The sequence below is a fragment of the Crocodylus porosus genome, unplaced genomic scaffold, assembly GCF_001723895.1.
Source record: "Crocodylus porosus isolate Cpor-Errol unplaced genomic scaffold, CroPor_comp1, whole genome shotgun sequence".
NCBI lineage: Eukaryota > Metazoa > Chordata > Crocodylia > Crocodylidae > Crocodylus > Crocodylus porosus.
Genome location: NW_017728905.1, coordinates 1249642 through 1266942, shown reverse-complemented (window position 1 = coordinate 1266942; position 17301 = coordinate 1249642). Strand labels below are relative to the sequence as shown.

Genomic DNA, 17301 nt, shown 5'->3' with positions numbered 1-17301 from the left:
ATGCCTTGGAGCCCTCTCAGCTGATGGGACTCCCAGCTGCAGGAGTGCATGGGATGTTGCCATGGGTGCCATCCTTGTCAGCTGAGGAGACTTGTAGCTGTGGCAGTGCCTGGTACATTCAGGTAAAGGCATGATAGTACCTGATGCTGAATCGCACCACCATGCCTCCTGCCCTGCATGTGTGGCATGGCAGGAAATGTGACTGTGCATCAGATCCTATCACACCGTTTCCTGAACATCTAGAGGGGCCCTTGGGCAGGGGGTGGTCTTGGAACCCACAGGTGCTGTTTGTGCGGGAGGAACAAGATGCAAGAATTGAGCTCTAGCTTTCAGAGAGAGCAAAGTGCTGTTTCCAGATGTTTAGTTCATTTAGATCACTGGCAGATTGTCTTCCCCCAGTCCCCACATGCACCGTACACATAGAATCTCAGCCCTGGCCCATAGTACCTATCTTGGGGAAGGAATGAGGATGGGTTTATAGAAACATAATTTCTCTGCCTGATTCTGTACTGCTATTTTGGGCCATATACAGAGGCAAGCACGTGTTTCCGTAGGCATAGTTTAGGGTTGGGAGAGGGAAAATGCTGGTGTCTAGTGGCCAGTCTTTGCAACCATCTGCTTCATCCCATGTAAGATAAACCTGCTGCTTGTCTGTGGGTGTACTTTTAGCGAAAGGCAAGTTTGGTCTCTTACTTTGAAATGGTTGAAGTATCATGCAGTAGAAAGGGTGTTAGACTATTACAATAGCATAACTAGGGTGTGGCAGCCAAGGCAGCTGCCCTGGACGCTGACTGAGGATGGGGAGAGAAGTGAGGGATAGCCAGAAAACTGCTCTTGTAGCCATGCAGTTATGTGGTGTGGCAGCAGCCAGAAGCTGCCCTGCTCTGGGCGCCTGGCTGCATAATTGCGCTTCTATTACAGCTCACTCACCTGTAGTATTAAAGCCTAATCTGTTACAATGTGGGGCACTGCTGCATCTTAATTGTTTGCTTTATGCAAACCAGCAAGTTTTCTTTGCTGTGCTCTTCAAACCTCAGCTGGCTTTGATTAGCATGCACTTGTGCACCTTCTTCAGCTTTTGAGCTTTTCACACCTTGTCACCCGGCCAAATACTAGATGTAATTTAATTTCTTGTTGGGGCAAAGAGGATTAGGGAAGAGAAGTATAAGGCAATGGTATATGGCAGTGGTCTTATACTGGGGTCATGTTTGTGGGCATGAAGGTGGCAAGGTAAGGATGGAAGCTAAGCTAAGCAGAGACCTACCAATTAATCGAGGCCAGCAGAACTGGGTGGATATACCCAAGTAATCATTTTAGTGTTTTCTGTTGACTTCGTAATAGCTGGGCTAAAACTTTTTGACCTTAGAGCTATAGTTCAAAATAAATTTATTGTTACTTGGACAAGAATTGGAAAGAATTTCTGAAGTGCAGAAGAAGTTGTAGATGTTGCGTGGAAGGCAACAATAGTTCTTGAAGCCTCATGTTGTCCCTTTTCTCCCCCCGCATTTGTGATCTGGTTTTGAAGTGGGGGAACTTTATTTGCAGTTGCTTGATTTCCTTGCACAACTGTACATTACCATTTCACATTTGTTTAACATTTTAAACCAGTGAGGTTTGAGGTTATTCATAACACATCCAGCTATAATAGGGAGGGCATGGAGTAGCTATCCATGCATGGGACAAGAGTATAGTGCATGGAAAAAATCTGAGGGATGATCTGAACCGGGGGTCTCCCAACTTCTGAGCAGCTGAAAGCTGCACACTAGGAGTGTGCAAAGTGGGCCCTATTCGATTCTGATTCTCATTTAGCCCGAATCAGGGGATAGTGATTCATTTTGGATCACTGTCCCTGATTCAATTCAGCTGAATCCAAATCTGAAGATTCGATGCTGATTCAGAGAGTCAGCGATTCGGACATAGATGCAGCTTTAAAAGTTTTTTCTACATACCTGGAGGTAGCAGGCGTGGCCCATGAATGCTGTGGTGGTGGGGCGCATGGAGTGTACCACAGGAGTGTGAGTGGCCTCTCTGTATGCTCAGTGGTGAACCCCAAAGTGGACCCCCGCACCTCCCTGGCTAGGCAGTCAGCCTCAGGAGGCACCACTCGCTGAGCTGGAGGGGCGTGGGGAGGCCCCCCCAGCATGCTTCCCAGCAGACCTGGAAGTGCTTCTAGTCCATTTCCAGGTCTGCTGGCGAGCGCGCTGGGGGCCCCCCCGCACTTCGGTGGGACGCTCCATGTGCCCCAGCATTGCAGCATTCACAAGTCCCAGCTATCTAGAGGTATGTAGAAAAAACACTTAAAGCTGTGTCTATGTCTGAATCTCCAAATCTTTCTGAATCTCTCGAAATCGATTTGGAGGGTTCCAGTTTGATTCGGAGAGATTAAAGGGTCATTTGTTTCGATTCCACTGAATCAGGCCGAATCTCTGCTGAATCAAATCGGGGACCCTACTGCACACCACATGGACTCCCCAGCACCTTTGGGCGATGCCACATGAAGCAGAACCCAGAGGAGCAAGGGGGAGCCTGGAGACTCCAGCAGCAGGGGCAGTGTTGGGGACGTGCATCTGGGTGGTCATCCTAAGCCATGAGTTAACCTCTGGTGGGCTGCATGTGGCTCGTGGGCCACGAGTTGGACAGCCGTGATATAAACCTTGAAGCTGCAGCTTGAAGTTTGGTGTGGAATTTGCAGGTGCAAGTTTTCTCGGGTAGAAAGAGAGTGTTACTTGAGATCCCTCCCTACTTGCACCTGTTCCAGAACGTGCATCGTGTCACTTGGATGTGCGCATTGGCAGAGATGCATTGTTAGATGTGCTGATCAAAATGTTCCAGGGGGGTGTAGAGTTGTGGCTGCCCCCCGGTCCTCTTTGCTATCCTGGTAAAAATCCTTTGAAGCAATAGATAGGGACCTACTGAAATCTGCGGGTAGGCGGGAAAAAAAACTTACTGAAAATTAAACTGCTGGTGCCCCAGAGGGAACACTGCCGTCCTCACAGCACTGCAGCAGCATGTTGGGGCGGGATGGGAGTGGGGGCTCCTGGCAAGATGGTTCCCCCCCCCGGTGCCTTTCAATGCTCATTGGCTATGAGGGCTCCCTGATATGTGGCCCTACCTCTCTCTACCAATTGCGGATGAGGAGTGGGGCCACACTGTGGACAGCCCTTGCAACCAGTCAGTGGTGAGGGGCAGGGCTGTGTGACAGGCAGCTGTCATGACCAATCATTGGCAAGGGGTGGAGCTACCAGGACCTCTTGGCCAATCAGAGGTATGGGGGGGGACACCACACTTCACCCACAAAATAGCTGCTGGGCCCTGTGTTCTGCCCATGAAATTGGTGGGCATCTGTGTCAAATTGGGCAGGTTCCTAGTAATAGAGCAGTGCATAGTGCTGCAGAATACCTGCATTTTTCCAATGTGCCAATGCCCAATGATACAGAAGCATACGGGTGCTCGTGGGCCCTCATTGTTGCATTAGAAAGTGTTCTTGTGTGTTTTTCTTAGATTCATAGATTGTCAGGGGCTGGAAAGGACCTTGCAGATCCATCAGGTCCAGCCTCCCGGCTCTAGGCAGGAAGACAACTAGGGATAGGTGACTCCAGTGAGGTGACTGTCCTGTCTCCTCTTGAAAACCTCCAGGGTAGGTGTCTGTACCACCTCTGGAGGGAGTGTATTACACATTCTGGACACACTGACTGTTTGAATTTATTGCTTTATAACCCTGAAACGGGATACCAGTCTGACGGAAACCTTTATCCAATAATCCTATTCCTAGATGTTGGCAATGTAAAGAGCATGTCTCATTTGAATCTGAGATTTGATGACTACCACTTTAGAAAGTAAATTTTGTGGGTCTCATTTCTGCCTTGTGTATGGATATCAAGCAGACTCTTTTGTCTAACTTGTGCTTGTGTTTTTCTTTCCAAAGCAACATGTCCAGGATGGGCGGAAGGAGAGCCTTGACGGTTTTGTGAAGACTTTTGAGAAGTTGCCTGCTACTGATGGCTATCCAGGAATCTTTGCATTAGACTGTGAAATGGTGGGTGTCTGGGACCAAGAGTCCAAATACCAAACAGGAAATACACATATGAAGTAAGACTGGCAGCAGGTGTTATAGGGTACCTCACAGTAGTATCCTGAAGGAGACGTTTGTTTCCTCTCAGTAGCCTCCCTCCAAAACCTGGAAAGCTTCTACAGGGGAAAAGCTGTTCCTGGTAACTTATTCGGTAGCATTTGGCATCCTCTTTGTTGGGGGTCTTAGCCATCAGCAGTAGGCATGGCATGTTCTGGCCTCTTGTCACAGTGAGCTGTCTGATCCTGCCCTTTGAGAAGGGTTGTGATGTAACTGTTTAGTAAAAGCACACCTCTTCAGGATGGCAGTGCAGCAGGTTTATTTAACATGAGGGTTATACACTGTAGGTGACTTCTGTGGAACTTTTCTTAATACCAACCTTGCTGCTTTGAATAGTTAACTTCCCCTTCTCTCTTCTACACTGAGCTCTAGAGAGCAGATAGTCAAATTCCTCATCTGTAGGCCACGCTATAGGACAATGCATCCTAGAAACTCAGCGGAAATTCTTTCACTGCCATGTTTAGCTTTGAATTGGATTATTTGTTAGACTGCTTTGATACCTGGCCACAGGATGTTTTAACCTTGTACTGAATGGCTGGAGACATTTTAGTTGCTATTAGTATTTAAGGTGATAAACATCCCTGAAAAACAGCAGTTAAATTGGCTAATGGGCGCCAGTGTTTTATAGCCAGCTTTGCTGCCAGCATCCAGAAGATCTGCTGCCTTGAGGAATGTAGGAGGTCATGTAAATACTGAGAGATGGACTTCACATTCCATGCTCATGCCAGCAAAGTAAGCCTTTCTTCCTGCTCTGTTGTCGTGTTTGGTTTTGACAGTGTTACACCAAGCAAGGGCTGGAGTTGACGAGAATAACTGTGATCAACTCTGACCTGAAAGTGGTCTATGACACCTTTGTCAAACCTGACAACAAAGTGGTGGACTACAACACCAGGTAAGAATAGCTTTTTTCCTGGGTGGCTGGAGTATGGCCAGAGCCATTAAGGTGTTATTTCACTTTGCTTATTGGGGAGATTTTTAAATAAAAAAGGGCAGGTTGTCTTTATGGCTGCCCTCCCTTAGCCTGTTAGCACTGCTTCTTGGTTTGCTGGCTAAGTGATAATGGGGTACTAATGGGGTACCCTGGCCTTTCCTTACCAGCAGCTGCATTTGCCACATCTCTAGCTAATAGATGGCTATTAGAATTTGAAGCCTGAAAAAACCTTCTACTGCAAATTTGGTAGCCTTCCTGTGTGGAGGGCATAAAGGGTTCCCTTTGAGTCTGGGAATTTTTTTGCTGTGCTAAATACTGTACTAGCTGCTCAAGTGTAGCTTTCAGTGGTTCATATTGTAATGGAGAAGCAGTCCTACTAAAGTGTTCCAGCACACAGAAGCATTAATAGGTGGAAACATAACATGGTGTGCAAGCCGCCTTTTGATGCTCTAAATAGTAACGATTGGGTTTGCCTGCTAATAGCTTTGTCTTCAGTGTGACCTCTGATAATATAAAGCGTTCCTTGCCCTAAGTGCTATGGAGTGTCTGTTAAGTGCGGAAGGCTTTTCTCTCTACTGAAGAAAATGCCCTTTTTTTGCATGGCAGGTTTTCAGGCGTGACGGAAGAGGACCTGGCGAACACAAGCATTACTCTCCGGGATGTCCAGGCTGTTCTACTGAACATGTTTAGTGCAGACACTATTTTGATAGGGCACAGCTTGGAAAGTGACTTATTTGCACTAAAGGTAACAAACCCATTCCGTCCCACCCTTTCCTTTAATCTGAATTTACAGCTTCATCTGATTTTTCTTTCCTACCACTGTATGCCTAATCTGTCTTGTTTTTTTTTTTTTTTTTAAATAAATGTGGAGATAGGTTGGAATTTTTTTCTTCGAGTGCAAAAGATTGCACTGGATCCTTGTCTGAACTAGCTTGAGGTTGATGAATGGTTCAGCAGGTATAAGAGGGATAGGAGCAGCTTCTCGCATGACTCCTGACTTGTAATAAATGATATCTTTTAATTCCCCACCAAATGGATTTGTCTTGAGGTTGATTTATCTTGAGGCAATTTTGGAGTGTAGTCTAATGAGTTAGAATACAAAGCCAAATGATTGTTGATATTCTCCAAAAGTCATTTGCCACTAAGTCCCTGTGTGAAGTGTAATTTGGAAGGTGTCACTTGTAAAAAAAAAAAAACAAAAAAACCCCCAAAAAAACAAAAAAAACAAACAAAAAAAAACCTACCATTGCCTTTGACACTGAATGGTGTCTTCAGTGTACTCAGCAGAGAAAACAGGGATTGTGGGAACCATGCAAGAGGACCATCACCTTACCTATAGAGGTCTGCAATGTAACCACCCTGGAGGTCATCTGGGTCTGTCCCTTTAAACCAAGAGTGAATTTTTTGACCAAAAATGGGTGTGTGTCTGGAGAAGACTAGAAGTTAGGGTTTTGGGGCTCTGTCTCCACGTTTCTGTTGATTTGCTGTGCAACTGTAAGTAAGCCATTTTAATCTGCTTATCCTAGGTGCTTTAACTGACCTGAAGAATGGGGAACTTGATGCCAGAAGGCTGGCCCAACAACTTTTACCAGCTGTACAGTTAATTCAGTAAAAGATATCACAAAAGGTCCTTGCCTTCTCTGGCCCTCATTATCCTAGTGTCTGGATGCCCCAGTGTCTTTAATGTATTTCTCCTTGGACACCCCCTATTATCTCTATTGCATAAATGGGAGACAGAGAGAGGCTTGTCCAAGGACACAGAGGAAGTCTGCCAGGGCAGCAGTTGAACTTCAGTCCAACCTGCAATTCAGTTCCATTCTTCACACTTTCTTTATTTATGTTACTTTATTTGATAAAGAGGTAACCAGAGGGGTGCTGGGAATCATTAGCATGTTAATATCTTGAAAATGCTTTGCCCTCCTATAGCAGCCTCCGTTCCAGGATCTCAAGGAATTAATAATCATAATAAAAAAATTATTTACTGTTTCGTCAGCACAATATGACTGTTCTGGCCCCTTAAAGTCATTATTTTCTTTTAACATCACAGAAGCTGCCAAGAGAACTAACCCAAAAGCAATATAGCAAAGCATTATGGTCAGCACAGACAGTGTAAAGTCATAATCTCCGAAGGCTGTGGCAGTAAAGACGACATCGTGCTAATGGCTATGGCAAGCTTCAAATAGCAGTAGCATTTCAGTCTTATATTTAAAGCTATATTATCCTGTTTTTTCAGTCTCCCTGATCTACATCAGTAATTATCGTTCTTCTTGGGCTGATGCCAGGCGAGTCTGCACTGGAGAGGAGATTATCTATAATGCTTGGCAGTTTTACACTTCAAAGAGCGCAGCAGGTTGTTTCGATTAAGCTGCAGCTGTTCTATAGCATTTACATAGCTCAGCTAGGAAACTATTAACAAGTTAGTTGCAAGTTGTCATGCAACATTAGCTGATACCTAGGAGAAGTAGGGGACAGATGGGAGGCTGACAAGTCAGAAGTCCTGCCTGAGTCCATCCTGTGTCATGGGACTGCCCCTATGGCCAGTTGCACAAATTAACCTCCATCTCAGGGCTGTCAAGTGCATAGCAAATGTAAGCCCGTACTGTTCTAAATGCACTTGGGCCAGAGCATGACAGATCATGCTGGACTGAACCTCTTGACTATCTACTCATTATCCTGTCTCCAGCAGTGCCTAGTACTGGAGGGTGAATCCCTTGCTACCATTCTGTGCCTAACAAATGAGCATTATTGCATGCGACTAGGAGGCAACTCTCTTACCTTCATGTTGATTTGTTTGCAACCTGAAGCATAAGATCTATTTACCCTGTTTCATCCAACATTAACTACAGACGATCGTTGTCTTTGGTCAGGCTGGAGCTGTTGCAGAAATCAGAAATTTGGGAAAAGTCCGGGAATGCTGTGATGCAACGTGCCATTCAGTCAGAGAGGGGAATTCATAAGACCATGAGAAATATAGTTCAGTAAGTGATGTTGGCCTATAGGGAAGGATGGGGACATCAGTTCTCCAAATTGCAGTTTTTATGAGGCAGTGTACTACAATAGTGAAAGGTACTTAGGAAGGTCATTGTTGAACTGTTGTAAGGATCTTTGATATTTCCTCCAATCTTCCTTTTCTCAAGGCCCATCTACTGTTTGTACCCTAGTGATCACTAAAAATGACTAGGCCAAAATCATTGCCTTAGCGTAGGAAAAAAAACAACCCTCTTTCCACCCATGTTCTCTCTGCGAATGGGTATGGTAATTCATTTTAGTTTAAAGTGCCAGTGATTCTCTTTCAAAGAGCCAGTGACATCTTAGAAACCAATGGACCTGTATATCAAAGAGACAAAATCTGTTTTCATGGAGTTGTGGCATGTCATGGGTTAAATACTCTTGCATTTCATGTCAGATCATTAGCATGGTGGGCCCAGCTCTAAATGGACTAGCCAGTCTGTTCTTATGGTGGAGTTTTGTTGTCTGTAGGGAAACTGGATTTAAGCAGCTTTTAATTTTTGTGGTGATTTATGCATTTTTCTTTGAACAGGTGTGTTGCAAAGCACAGAACTGGGAGCAGGTGTGTGTGTACTGGGAAGGGGTAACCTGTAAAACTGGCTTGTTGGGAGCTTTGTGGTGATGTCACTTAAGGAGCTGAAGGCTGAGCAAAGTGCTGCTTTAATCCTTGGTCATGGCACTTACAGGAGGGCAAACAACCACATATTTTTCCCCCTCTCCAGTTTATCCATTGCACAGTGGTGGATACATCGGTTGTCTTTCCCCACCGACTGGGCATGCCTTACAAACGAGCGCTCCGGACGCTGATGGCAGACTACCTCAAGCGCATCATCCAGGACAATGGTGAGACTGCAGGGCGGGGAGGATGTGATAGGTGGAATTAGCCAGGAAATCAAGGCTAAGTGCCAGGTCTCTTTGTTTCTGCCTATCCCTCTGCCCTTCTGCTCCACCCATGCTTTCTTTTGCCTGATATTTGACAGTAGTATCTGCATTTGGGCCTCTGTTTTGGTAACTGCTGTACAAACTCTTAGTTGAAGTCCCTGCTTACAGACATTTCCAAAGGCTTCAGGCTAGTGATAACTATTGAGAGGTATAGCAAACTGGCATCGCTGCTGACCTAGGGAGATTGGATGACACTCCATTCTGTTGAAGGTGGGTCCCTGCTGGTCTGAGAGCAGAAATGCCCAGGACCAGCACCATCTGAGCTGTGTTTGTGCCTTTCCTGGAAGACAGCCCCTGAGGCCTGTGTGTGAAACCTGGTGCCTGGCGTAGCAGGCAGCAGGGGTCTGCTTGACTTAATGCAGAACTGGCACCCCACAGCTTGGTTTCTCTGCAACATCCTTGATGCCACAGCCTGTGTGGGGATGATTTGTAATGATGCTTGTGGGGTAACAGCAGGGAATTCTGAGTCTGCAAACTCACTATTCCCCTTTCTACTGTCCAGTATAAACTGAACTGCTTGCACGTACTCCAGAGTCAGTGCGTTGGGGCATAGGCTAGGGAGCCTGTCCCTTCTGTGTCCTGAAGCATTTATTTTTCATTCCCAGTGGAAGGGCACGACTCCAGCGAGGATGCCAGAGCTTGCATGGAGCTGATGATCTGGAAGATCAAAGAAGATGCTAAAGTGAAGCGATGACTCATGCTCTTTCTCTCTTGTTCCTCCTTCACCTCTTTGAAGCAGTGCAATAAATGCTCAGAGTAACACTGTTCACCTGTACCCAGCAGCATGCATATCCCAGATTCCCCTGTGCACTTGTAGGCATCTATGAAACTTAGAGACTGCTGCTGGCACAGTGGAAGGGCATGGGGGCACTGCTTGCAGGGTTCACATGTCCAGGTAGTGGCTCTCTGATCCTCTCGGCTTCACCAGAGGGATGTTCTGTGAGGCAGTAGTTGCCTTGTGGGCACAGCAAGGCAGCTTTGAGTAGTAGCCTCTTTATTCCGTAGGAGAAGCTTTTAGAGGCCCATTGGATACAGCTGACAGTACCTTTCTGTGATGTTTAGATCACTTTTTATTGTTTCTAACTTATTTGGAGAGTTGCACAGCTTTTGCCTCTAAGTATTGAGGCAAACAGCTACCCTCAGTAGCTGGAAGATGGGGAAACAGACCAAGGGAGGCTGTGAAACAGGCGATGTTATGTGATCTGCGGAGAAGGTGGTGAATGGAGAATCCAGTCAGCCAGAGAGGGGCTAGAGCAAAGACCCACTGCAAAGGAGAATGCCAGTGTGGGAGGAGACGCTGTCTCTGAAAGGCAGTGAAGTAGAACAGCTTGGCTCGGAGGAGGGAAGGGGGTTGGCTTTCTTTGAATGGCGGTAGCCCCACAGTTCCTCCTGACAAATGCAGGTCTCAGATGGATGACCAGCAAATTGGAAGGTGTAAAAGTTAGAAGTGTCCACACTCCCCAGACAGCAAGGAGTCCATGGCTGCTGGCTCTTACACAACCCATTTTTGTGATCAGCAGGAGGTGGATAGGATAGCAAGGAAAGGTCTGAGGCCATATTATAGTGTATGGCTGTCAAGGCAGGGGACACTTGTTGAGGTGGGGTGCACTGTTAGGAGGCTGTTTGTATTCTGGCATTGATGCCCTTGTGATATCTGGCAAACACCCCTTCTTTTACATCCTCTGGGTGCCTTGGTATGATGGTGTCAATTGACTCCCTCTGTCCCCCCCCCCCGCAACAGGTTGCCAGAGTCTTGGTCATGCTTGTGCATCAGGAGTGAGGCTTGGGGGCTCAAAGGAAGAGCTGGGTGCTGCTAGGATTGCTTGTTACTGAATATGCAGACATCAGGGGCTCCCAGCAGACAGATCTCTTCTGTGGTGGTTTGTGCTGACTTTAGCAAGGTTAAAGCAATAGGTGAAAATAATGTTTTTATTAAAACTGGTTTACACAAATTGGGTTTTTAAATACCCACAGTTGTAGCTCTTCTCTATCTGTCCCCCTTTGCATAAACATGTTTCTGTGATGTCTCGGTATAAATATTATGCAGTTATGAATGATGATGCTAAGGCGGCAGTTCGGGTAATAGAGGCTGTGGTGCTCTGACTTTCGTGTAGCATGTTGGCAGTGCCCCTTTTTATTTTTGTTTGTATTGGGGATCGGCCAAGCCTGGGAGAAAGCCCTTGTCTCAATGCCAAATCTTTTTTGCTCCTAACTGAGGTCGGAGCAGCAAAAGAACCCAGATGTCATTGGGTTTTGGGAGGGCAGAAGATAGCCTTAATAGCATCCCCTTGACTGATGAAATGACACTGAACAGAATGGGAAGCTGCTTATCCTACATGTGTTTGGTTTGTTCCAGGCCTCTCCACTCCAGTGGGTGTACTGTAGGGTGAGGAACCCCTGTGTACGTGCCCAGGGCTTTTCCTCCAGTGCTGACCAATTTGAGCCTTAACCTACGGTCCCAGCGAAGGTGGAGCAGGTCCGTGGTCAGGTGACAGCGTGGTACTGTGCATTACAGCAATATGTCCTGCTGAACTGCTCCCCTTCCTAAACCACTGTATGGTAGATGTGAAGGATGAGCTCTGTACCACCGTGGAAGGGGAAAAATGCAATGGTTCTGCCGCTGGAAAGTATCTCACTACTTTGAATTCAGTAAATTCCTGTTTGTGGATTACTACCCCCCTGACAGACCTGGTGACCCTGCAGCTTCCCCAAACTGCCAATCATCTTGCATCTCCTGTATCCCTCCTCTCTGCTCCCTCCAACTGGGAAAGTGTCAGAGTGAAGCTGGTTCTTTGCATTGTTGCCCCTAGAAAGCATAGCCCTCATTTCTTTTGAGCGCTAGACACCAGCCTCACTCCCTGCCTGACAGCACAGTTAACAGCACTCGTGTCCCCCATTGCTAATATACTGTGCCCCAGCAAACTACACTTTCTTTGCCAAGTACTTTGAGTTGCTGAATTTTGTTCTTACTGGGTTTTGTTGGGCATGGATGTGAATGGGTCGGCAGATGACCTCTGATCTTTTTCCCCCCCCACTCCTTGCTGATACCACGCCTGAGACACTGGGCAGTAACTTGCTTTTAGCAATGCTGATCTTGTGCTCTCAGCTGCTTGGTTGGTGGGGGAGACAATTTGGCACTTCCTAATGAAGAACATAGTTCTTCACTCCTTCTCCCCTCCCCACAGCAAACAGTAATTCAGGCTTCCAGTTTAGCCTGTATTTATTGCTGTTGAGCATTCCCTTGTCGAAGTTTAGCACAGGATGTTACAAGGCTTGGTCTTATTTCAGGGAGAAGCTGGCAACCGAGCTGTAGACAGGAGCATGTTGCTCTAGAGCCAGAGAAAGGGGAGGCAAGCCTACAGCCCCCCTGGAACTGGAACTGAAACAAGCTGCACTAAGCTCAGAAGTGAGGCTTGGAAGCAGTGTTTGGTTTCAAAGCAGGCTCTTGCCTTCAGGATTTTCTTTACCATTTCACTTTCCCTTCAGGTTGTTAATGAAAAACCACATCTCTGGTTTTTTCACCTCCTGCTTCCCCAGGGAGGATGACACCCCTGTTTTTTCCAGTGCAGAAAGGTGTTTAGGACACGCATGTTGCATGATTTCTCATCCAGGCCCCCCAAGCTGGGTGAGTAGGATAAGGCTCACACAGCCCATGAGAGGGCACAGGTCCAGCTTCCCAGGTGTCCCTGTGTCCCTCTAGAGGGCTAGAGGACTGGTTACTCTGCCCCTTCCCCTTAGGAAGGATGGTTTCAACTAGGTTTCTGCCAGTGGAAATGGATGAATAGCTTCCACTTTCCCCATGTTTTTGTGTGGCCTGTCATGGGGTAAATCAAGTCCTTGAATGTCTAAAATACAGTCGTTTGGCTCTGTTGGCAGGAGTGTGTCACATACCTCTCATCTAGGTACTAGTGAAAGGGAGATGCACATTCCACCTGGCTTCATACATCTTGTTGAAGCCCACTGTAAATCCCTTCCCTGTAGCAGCCGCCAGCTGCCCACCATCGGCAAACTGCTTCAGCCCAAGCCTTTTGTAGGACAAATGCATTGTAACTTGCACCATCCCCACCCCATCCCATGTGTTCGCACCCACCCCTTCCCAGAAGGCAGCGCTGTGGACTGTGGATGCCTGTGCAGCTAAACTGGTTGGCACAGCAGTTCCCCCAGTCAGCAGTGCACTCTGGAATGCATTGGACGCTGTAACGCTGTAAAAGCAAAGGTATAAAGTGACTAGATTTTGGGGTTGTCTGTAAGTAATGTAACCTGTTCCTTTTTGTAATCATTTTTAATAAAAAGGTGTTGACTAGACATGCATGTGGACAGCTCCTGTTTGATCGGTGTCTGTTGTGGTGCTGGGAGGAAGACTCTGCTCCTGCAACTGGGCTCTTCCCTGGCTGTTGAAACGCTGTGGGTGACCTGCCCAGAAGGTGATAAGCAGCATAGCGTGTCTCTCCTCTCTCAGCTTTTTCTTTTTTCCTTTCTGGAGCTGACATCATATGTATGGTGTGTCATGACATTGACATCTCATTCTTCATCGTGGTAAAGCGCTATGCAAGTGATATCCAGTCAGGTCCACTGCAGAGCCCTAGATGGAGAGCATGGGCAAGTGCTGCCGTGACGCTCAAGCCAAGGCGAACACATGGCTCAGTTCATCCGCAATATGACAAGGTTTCCCCAGAAACCCATATCTTCTGGTAGCAACCAGTGCCATGAAATTCCACCTTGCACTAGAACCTGCAGGAATTTCCCCTTGCAACCACTGCTCTCCTGCCCTCTCACTATCCAGAGCTCTGCCTCCCAGCCCTATTTTCTTTTCCCAGATTGGGAGCTGAACTCGGGGGTCTTGCCTCACTACTTTTGCTCTAAGCCAGTGGTTCTCAACATTTTTTAGACTCAAGGCACCTCACAGAAAATGCCAGCTCTTAATTTTTCCTTACCTTTTGTCTACAGAAAAATGATGAGTGATTCTTTCCTGTTGCAAACTCAGAAAGACCACAGCAGGTCAGCATGGTTTTAACACTGGATTTCTATGTGAAAACTCTGGGTTTATCTTGAGACTCATGTTTGCACACCCAATGGTGTTAACATTGCGTGGCACCCTGCAGCACCTTTGAAAGGATTTCAAAGCACCTTGAAGGTGCTACTGTTCCCTGGTTCAAAATTGCTGCTCTAAGCAATTAGCCACACTTTTCCAATCCAGAGAACAGAACCCAGGAGTCCTGACTCCCAGCTGTCTGCTTTAAACCACTGGACCAAACCTCCTGAGCTACAGCCTGGGAGATCCTAACCTCTAGATCCCCTGTACAAGCTGCCAGACTTTGTCCTGTCCAGGCTGGGAACAATCCCAGGCGCTGGACCCGTTGCTCTGAGAGTGCCAATCAATCTCTCAAATGGGGGGACATTAAGGTGCCAGTGGAAGGAGCTGACTCGGCACTGGGGGAAGGCGAAGGTAAAGAGTTCAAATTAAAAATAATAGGGCATTAATGACCTCACTGGCAATGCATTTTATTTAGTGCCTTAGTTATGGCTTGGCAATGTCAGTGGTTATTTAGGATGCCATAAAAGTTGTGCTCACCTGTGATCTCAGCTGTCCCCATCTGTCTTGGTGGCTCAGCTGTTCTAACCCTCTTCATGGATTTCCAAGATAAGAGATGATTTGATCTTGCATGAAATTCTGCTGTGAAATCTGGGGGCGAGGCTCCATACACAGATCACCCCTGTCTGCTGCCTCTCCAGCATCCCAACTATCTGAAAGGAAGTTCCCCTGGTGAGAACCCATGCCATTGAAGTGGAAACACCATTGGTCAGGTGAGCAGGGGTCAGTCAGCATTAGAGGTGACCTAACAACTCAAGGCTGGGACCTTTTGGGCTCCAGTTGTGCAATGCAGTAGGGTGCCTTTGTGTGGCTCGCCTGCCTGTGGGAGAGCAGGCTGTGACCGATAGAAATTGCTCTTTTAATGCAAGTCACAGGAATTTGGTACTTTACATCGGGGAGCTCTAGTTTTCAAAGCAGTGAACTGGTACTTGCAACCTTGCTGCACTGCAGGCCACCATTTCCTTCCAATAGGGGTCTGGGGGTAGGAGAGAGTGGAGAAAGTTGACTGCCATTGTCAGGGAGAGGAGGGAGAGAGGAAGCAAATTTTATCTCCAGGCTGTGCAGGGGATCTGCCTGGGAAAGGGATGGGGAAAAGATGGATCCAGTGTCACTTCAGGGGCTGGATCCGGCCTGTGGACTGCAGGTTGAGCACCACTCCTTCAGATGCTGGAGGTCCCTGATGAACCGGTTGTCAGCATAAATTGGACTTCCAAGCCAGGCTTCCACAACTAGAGCAATGGCACTATTTTATGGTGAACTTTAACAGCTGCTGATCTTCCTATGGGTCGGAAATGTGGGTCTCTCTTTTTCCTTGAAGATGCTGAATCAAGGGCTGGCCTGTCCCCAAGTAGCAATAAATCTAAACCCAAGGAACTAGAGGGGTTTGTATTCAAGCCGTTTTAAGCCCCTATGTCATCTTGTTTGGTTGTTTTCTCTCACTCAAATGTGTGGGTAGCACTTGGGAGCAGGGTGCTCTTTAAGCATCAGCAACCGTTTCTGTTATTGGTAGTTTTGGAGGCTGAGAATGTCGCCTTTATGTACATTGCTGTGTGCAATGAAGCTTGCTATTCCTAAGGTCAAGAAGCATGCAAGAGTAAACATGCGCATGCTTCTGTTTCCCGTAAAGCAGCAAAAAGAATACCCAGCTCCTTTATCGCAGTTTCCATCAGTAGATCTGAAAGCTCTTGAGAAAGAGAAGTCAGTATTGTTATGCCCACTTTGCAGATGAAAAAACCGAGGCACAGAGGCAAAGCGGCTTGGCCGAGATTGCCCAGCAGAGCCAGGGTTAGAAACACCCTGTTTAATAGTCTGGCCGCAAGCCGTGAATCTGCTTCTCCTTGGTCACCCTTTTTTGCAAACCATCCTTTTTCTTGTACCGTAGCAGCCGCGGAGATTCCCACCAAGAAGAGAAGAAGAGATCTTCCCTGTGCGGGAGGCAGGACATGCATGATAAAGGGTGCCAACCTAAGTAGACCAAGGTGAGGTTACAAATGAAAAGGGGCTTTGAGGCAAAACTCCTGTAATCCCAGCCTAGCACTTGAATCATTTGCCCACCGTTCCTCGCTTTAAAGTCCCTCTTGAGCACTTGGGGCCCAACAGAGCAAAAATGCAGCCAAGGGGCTTGGTGAGGGAGTCATTTGCCTCTAGCCCACCCATAGCTGGGGTGGGCCCGGGAGACTGAACCAAACCCAGGCAGTGTAATGCTGCTGGCCCCAAGCGCCCCTGCCGGTTGATTATGGCATCAGGGCTCTCTCTGGGGTCAAAGGTGATGGAGCCGATTGATCCGGCTGATTGGGAAGCTCCTGCATTAACAATCTGTCTTTGTTCTGTCGTGCTGGTGCTCCGCGGGGTGTCCTGGCCCGGTCCCAAAGCCCTTCATTGTGCTGAGTATCGATCAGGGGGGCTGAGCCTGACTTAACGCTCGCCTTCAGTTAATTTCCCAGTGTAAGCTCTTTACTGGCGAATTTGTGCCACTGGGATCCCTGTGTCCTTGTGGTTGTCACGGAGGCAACAACCCGCTGGGTCATTGACAGGCCTGTCAAGACTTGTTTCTGTGTTGAGGAGTGTGCGGGACGCGGGGGGGTGGAGCGTGATCGAAGGTAGCCATGTCCCTTTTTTGGAGGCAGCCAGCTCTGGGGTGGGCGTTCTCCCATGGCCCTGTCACAACGGGTTCACAAATCAAGTAAAAGAAAGGCCTGCAGAGAAGTGCAGCTTAAAAGGGAATTGGTGTTTTATTAGTCAGGCTAAGGGGAGAGTTATGAAGGCACAAACGGGAGGTGGGGCCCAATTCCTGCCGACTTCTGTGGTGTCATGCTGTTGCTTTGGTTGTCTCAGCCATGGGCCTTTGCTGGGCAGCACAGTGATGCCTGCCTGTCACGGGCTCCAGCAGCGCCATCCCCTGAGAACAGGCTGGTCCGTTCTCCCGTTTGGCCTTTCCTTCCTCCCTGCAGCGCTGGCCTCGGCAGCACTGCTCTCACGGGAGTGGGTCTGGCTTTGAAAACGCGCAGGCTGGATGCTGCCCAGTTGGCTGGAACGAAGAGACGAGGGGCGGCTTGTCCTGATCCCCAAAGGGGTTTCTCGGTGCCTGATTAGCTCAAAAATTAATTTGAAGACCCAGGGAATTGCCTTTGATGACGGACAAACCCTGCACCAGGCCACGTCCCTCTGATGTTTGGCACCTGGAGCTCTGGCAAGCCT

At 47.7% G+C, this 17301-nt stretch overlaps 1 protein-coding gene across 2 annotated transcripts in view; it reads left to right on the top strand.

The window, feature by feature from the left end:
* REXO1 (RNA exonuclease 1 homolog) overlaps window positions 1–13316 on the top strand; it is a 48487-nt gene extending 35171 nt beyond the window's left edge. Inside the window, exons 12-16 of one of the 2 annotated variants that reach the window (XM_019557028.1) lie at window positions 3926–4036; window positions 4906–5021; window positions 5667–5805; window positions 8792–8912; window positions 9617–13316. In XM_019557028.1, the coding sequence (XP_019412573.1) occupies window positions 3926–4036; window positions 4906–5021; window positions 5667–5805; window positions 8792–8912; window positions 9617–9705 (576 nt within the window). In that variant the 3' untranslated portion in view covers window positions 9706–13316. Of the gene's footprint in view, window positions 1–3925; window positions 4037–4905; window positions 5022–5666; window positions 5806–8791; window positions 8913–9616 lie in introns of those variants that run through there. The other variant, XR_002105037.1, reaches the window with a different exon arrangement.
* The last annotated feature ends 3985 nt before the right edge of the window (window positions 13317–17301 follow it).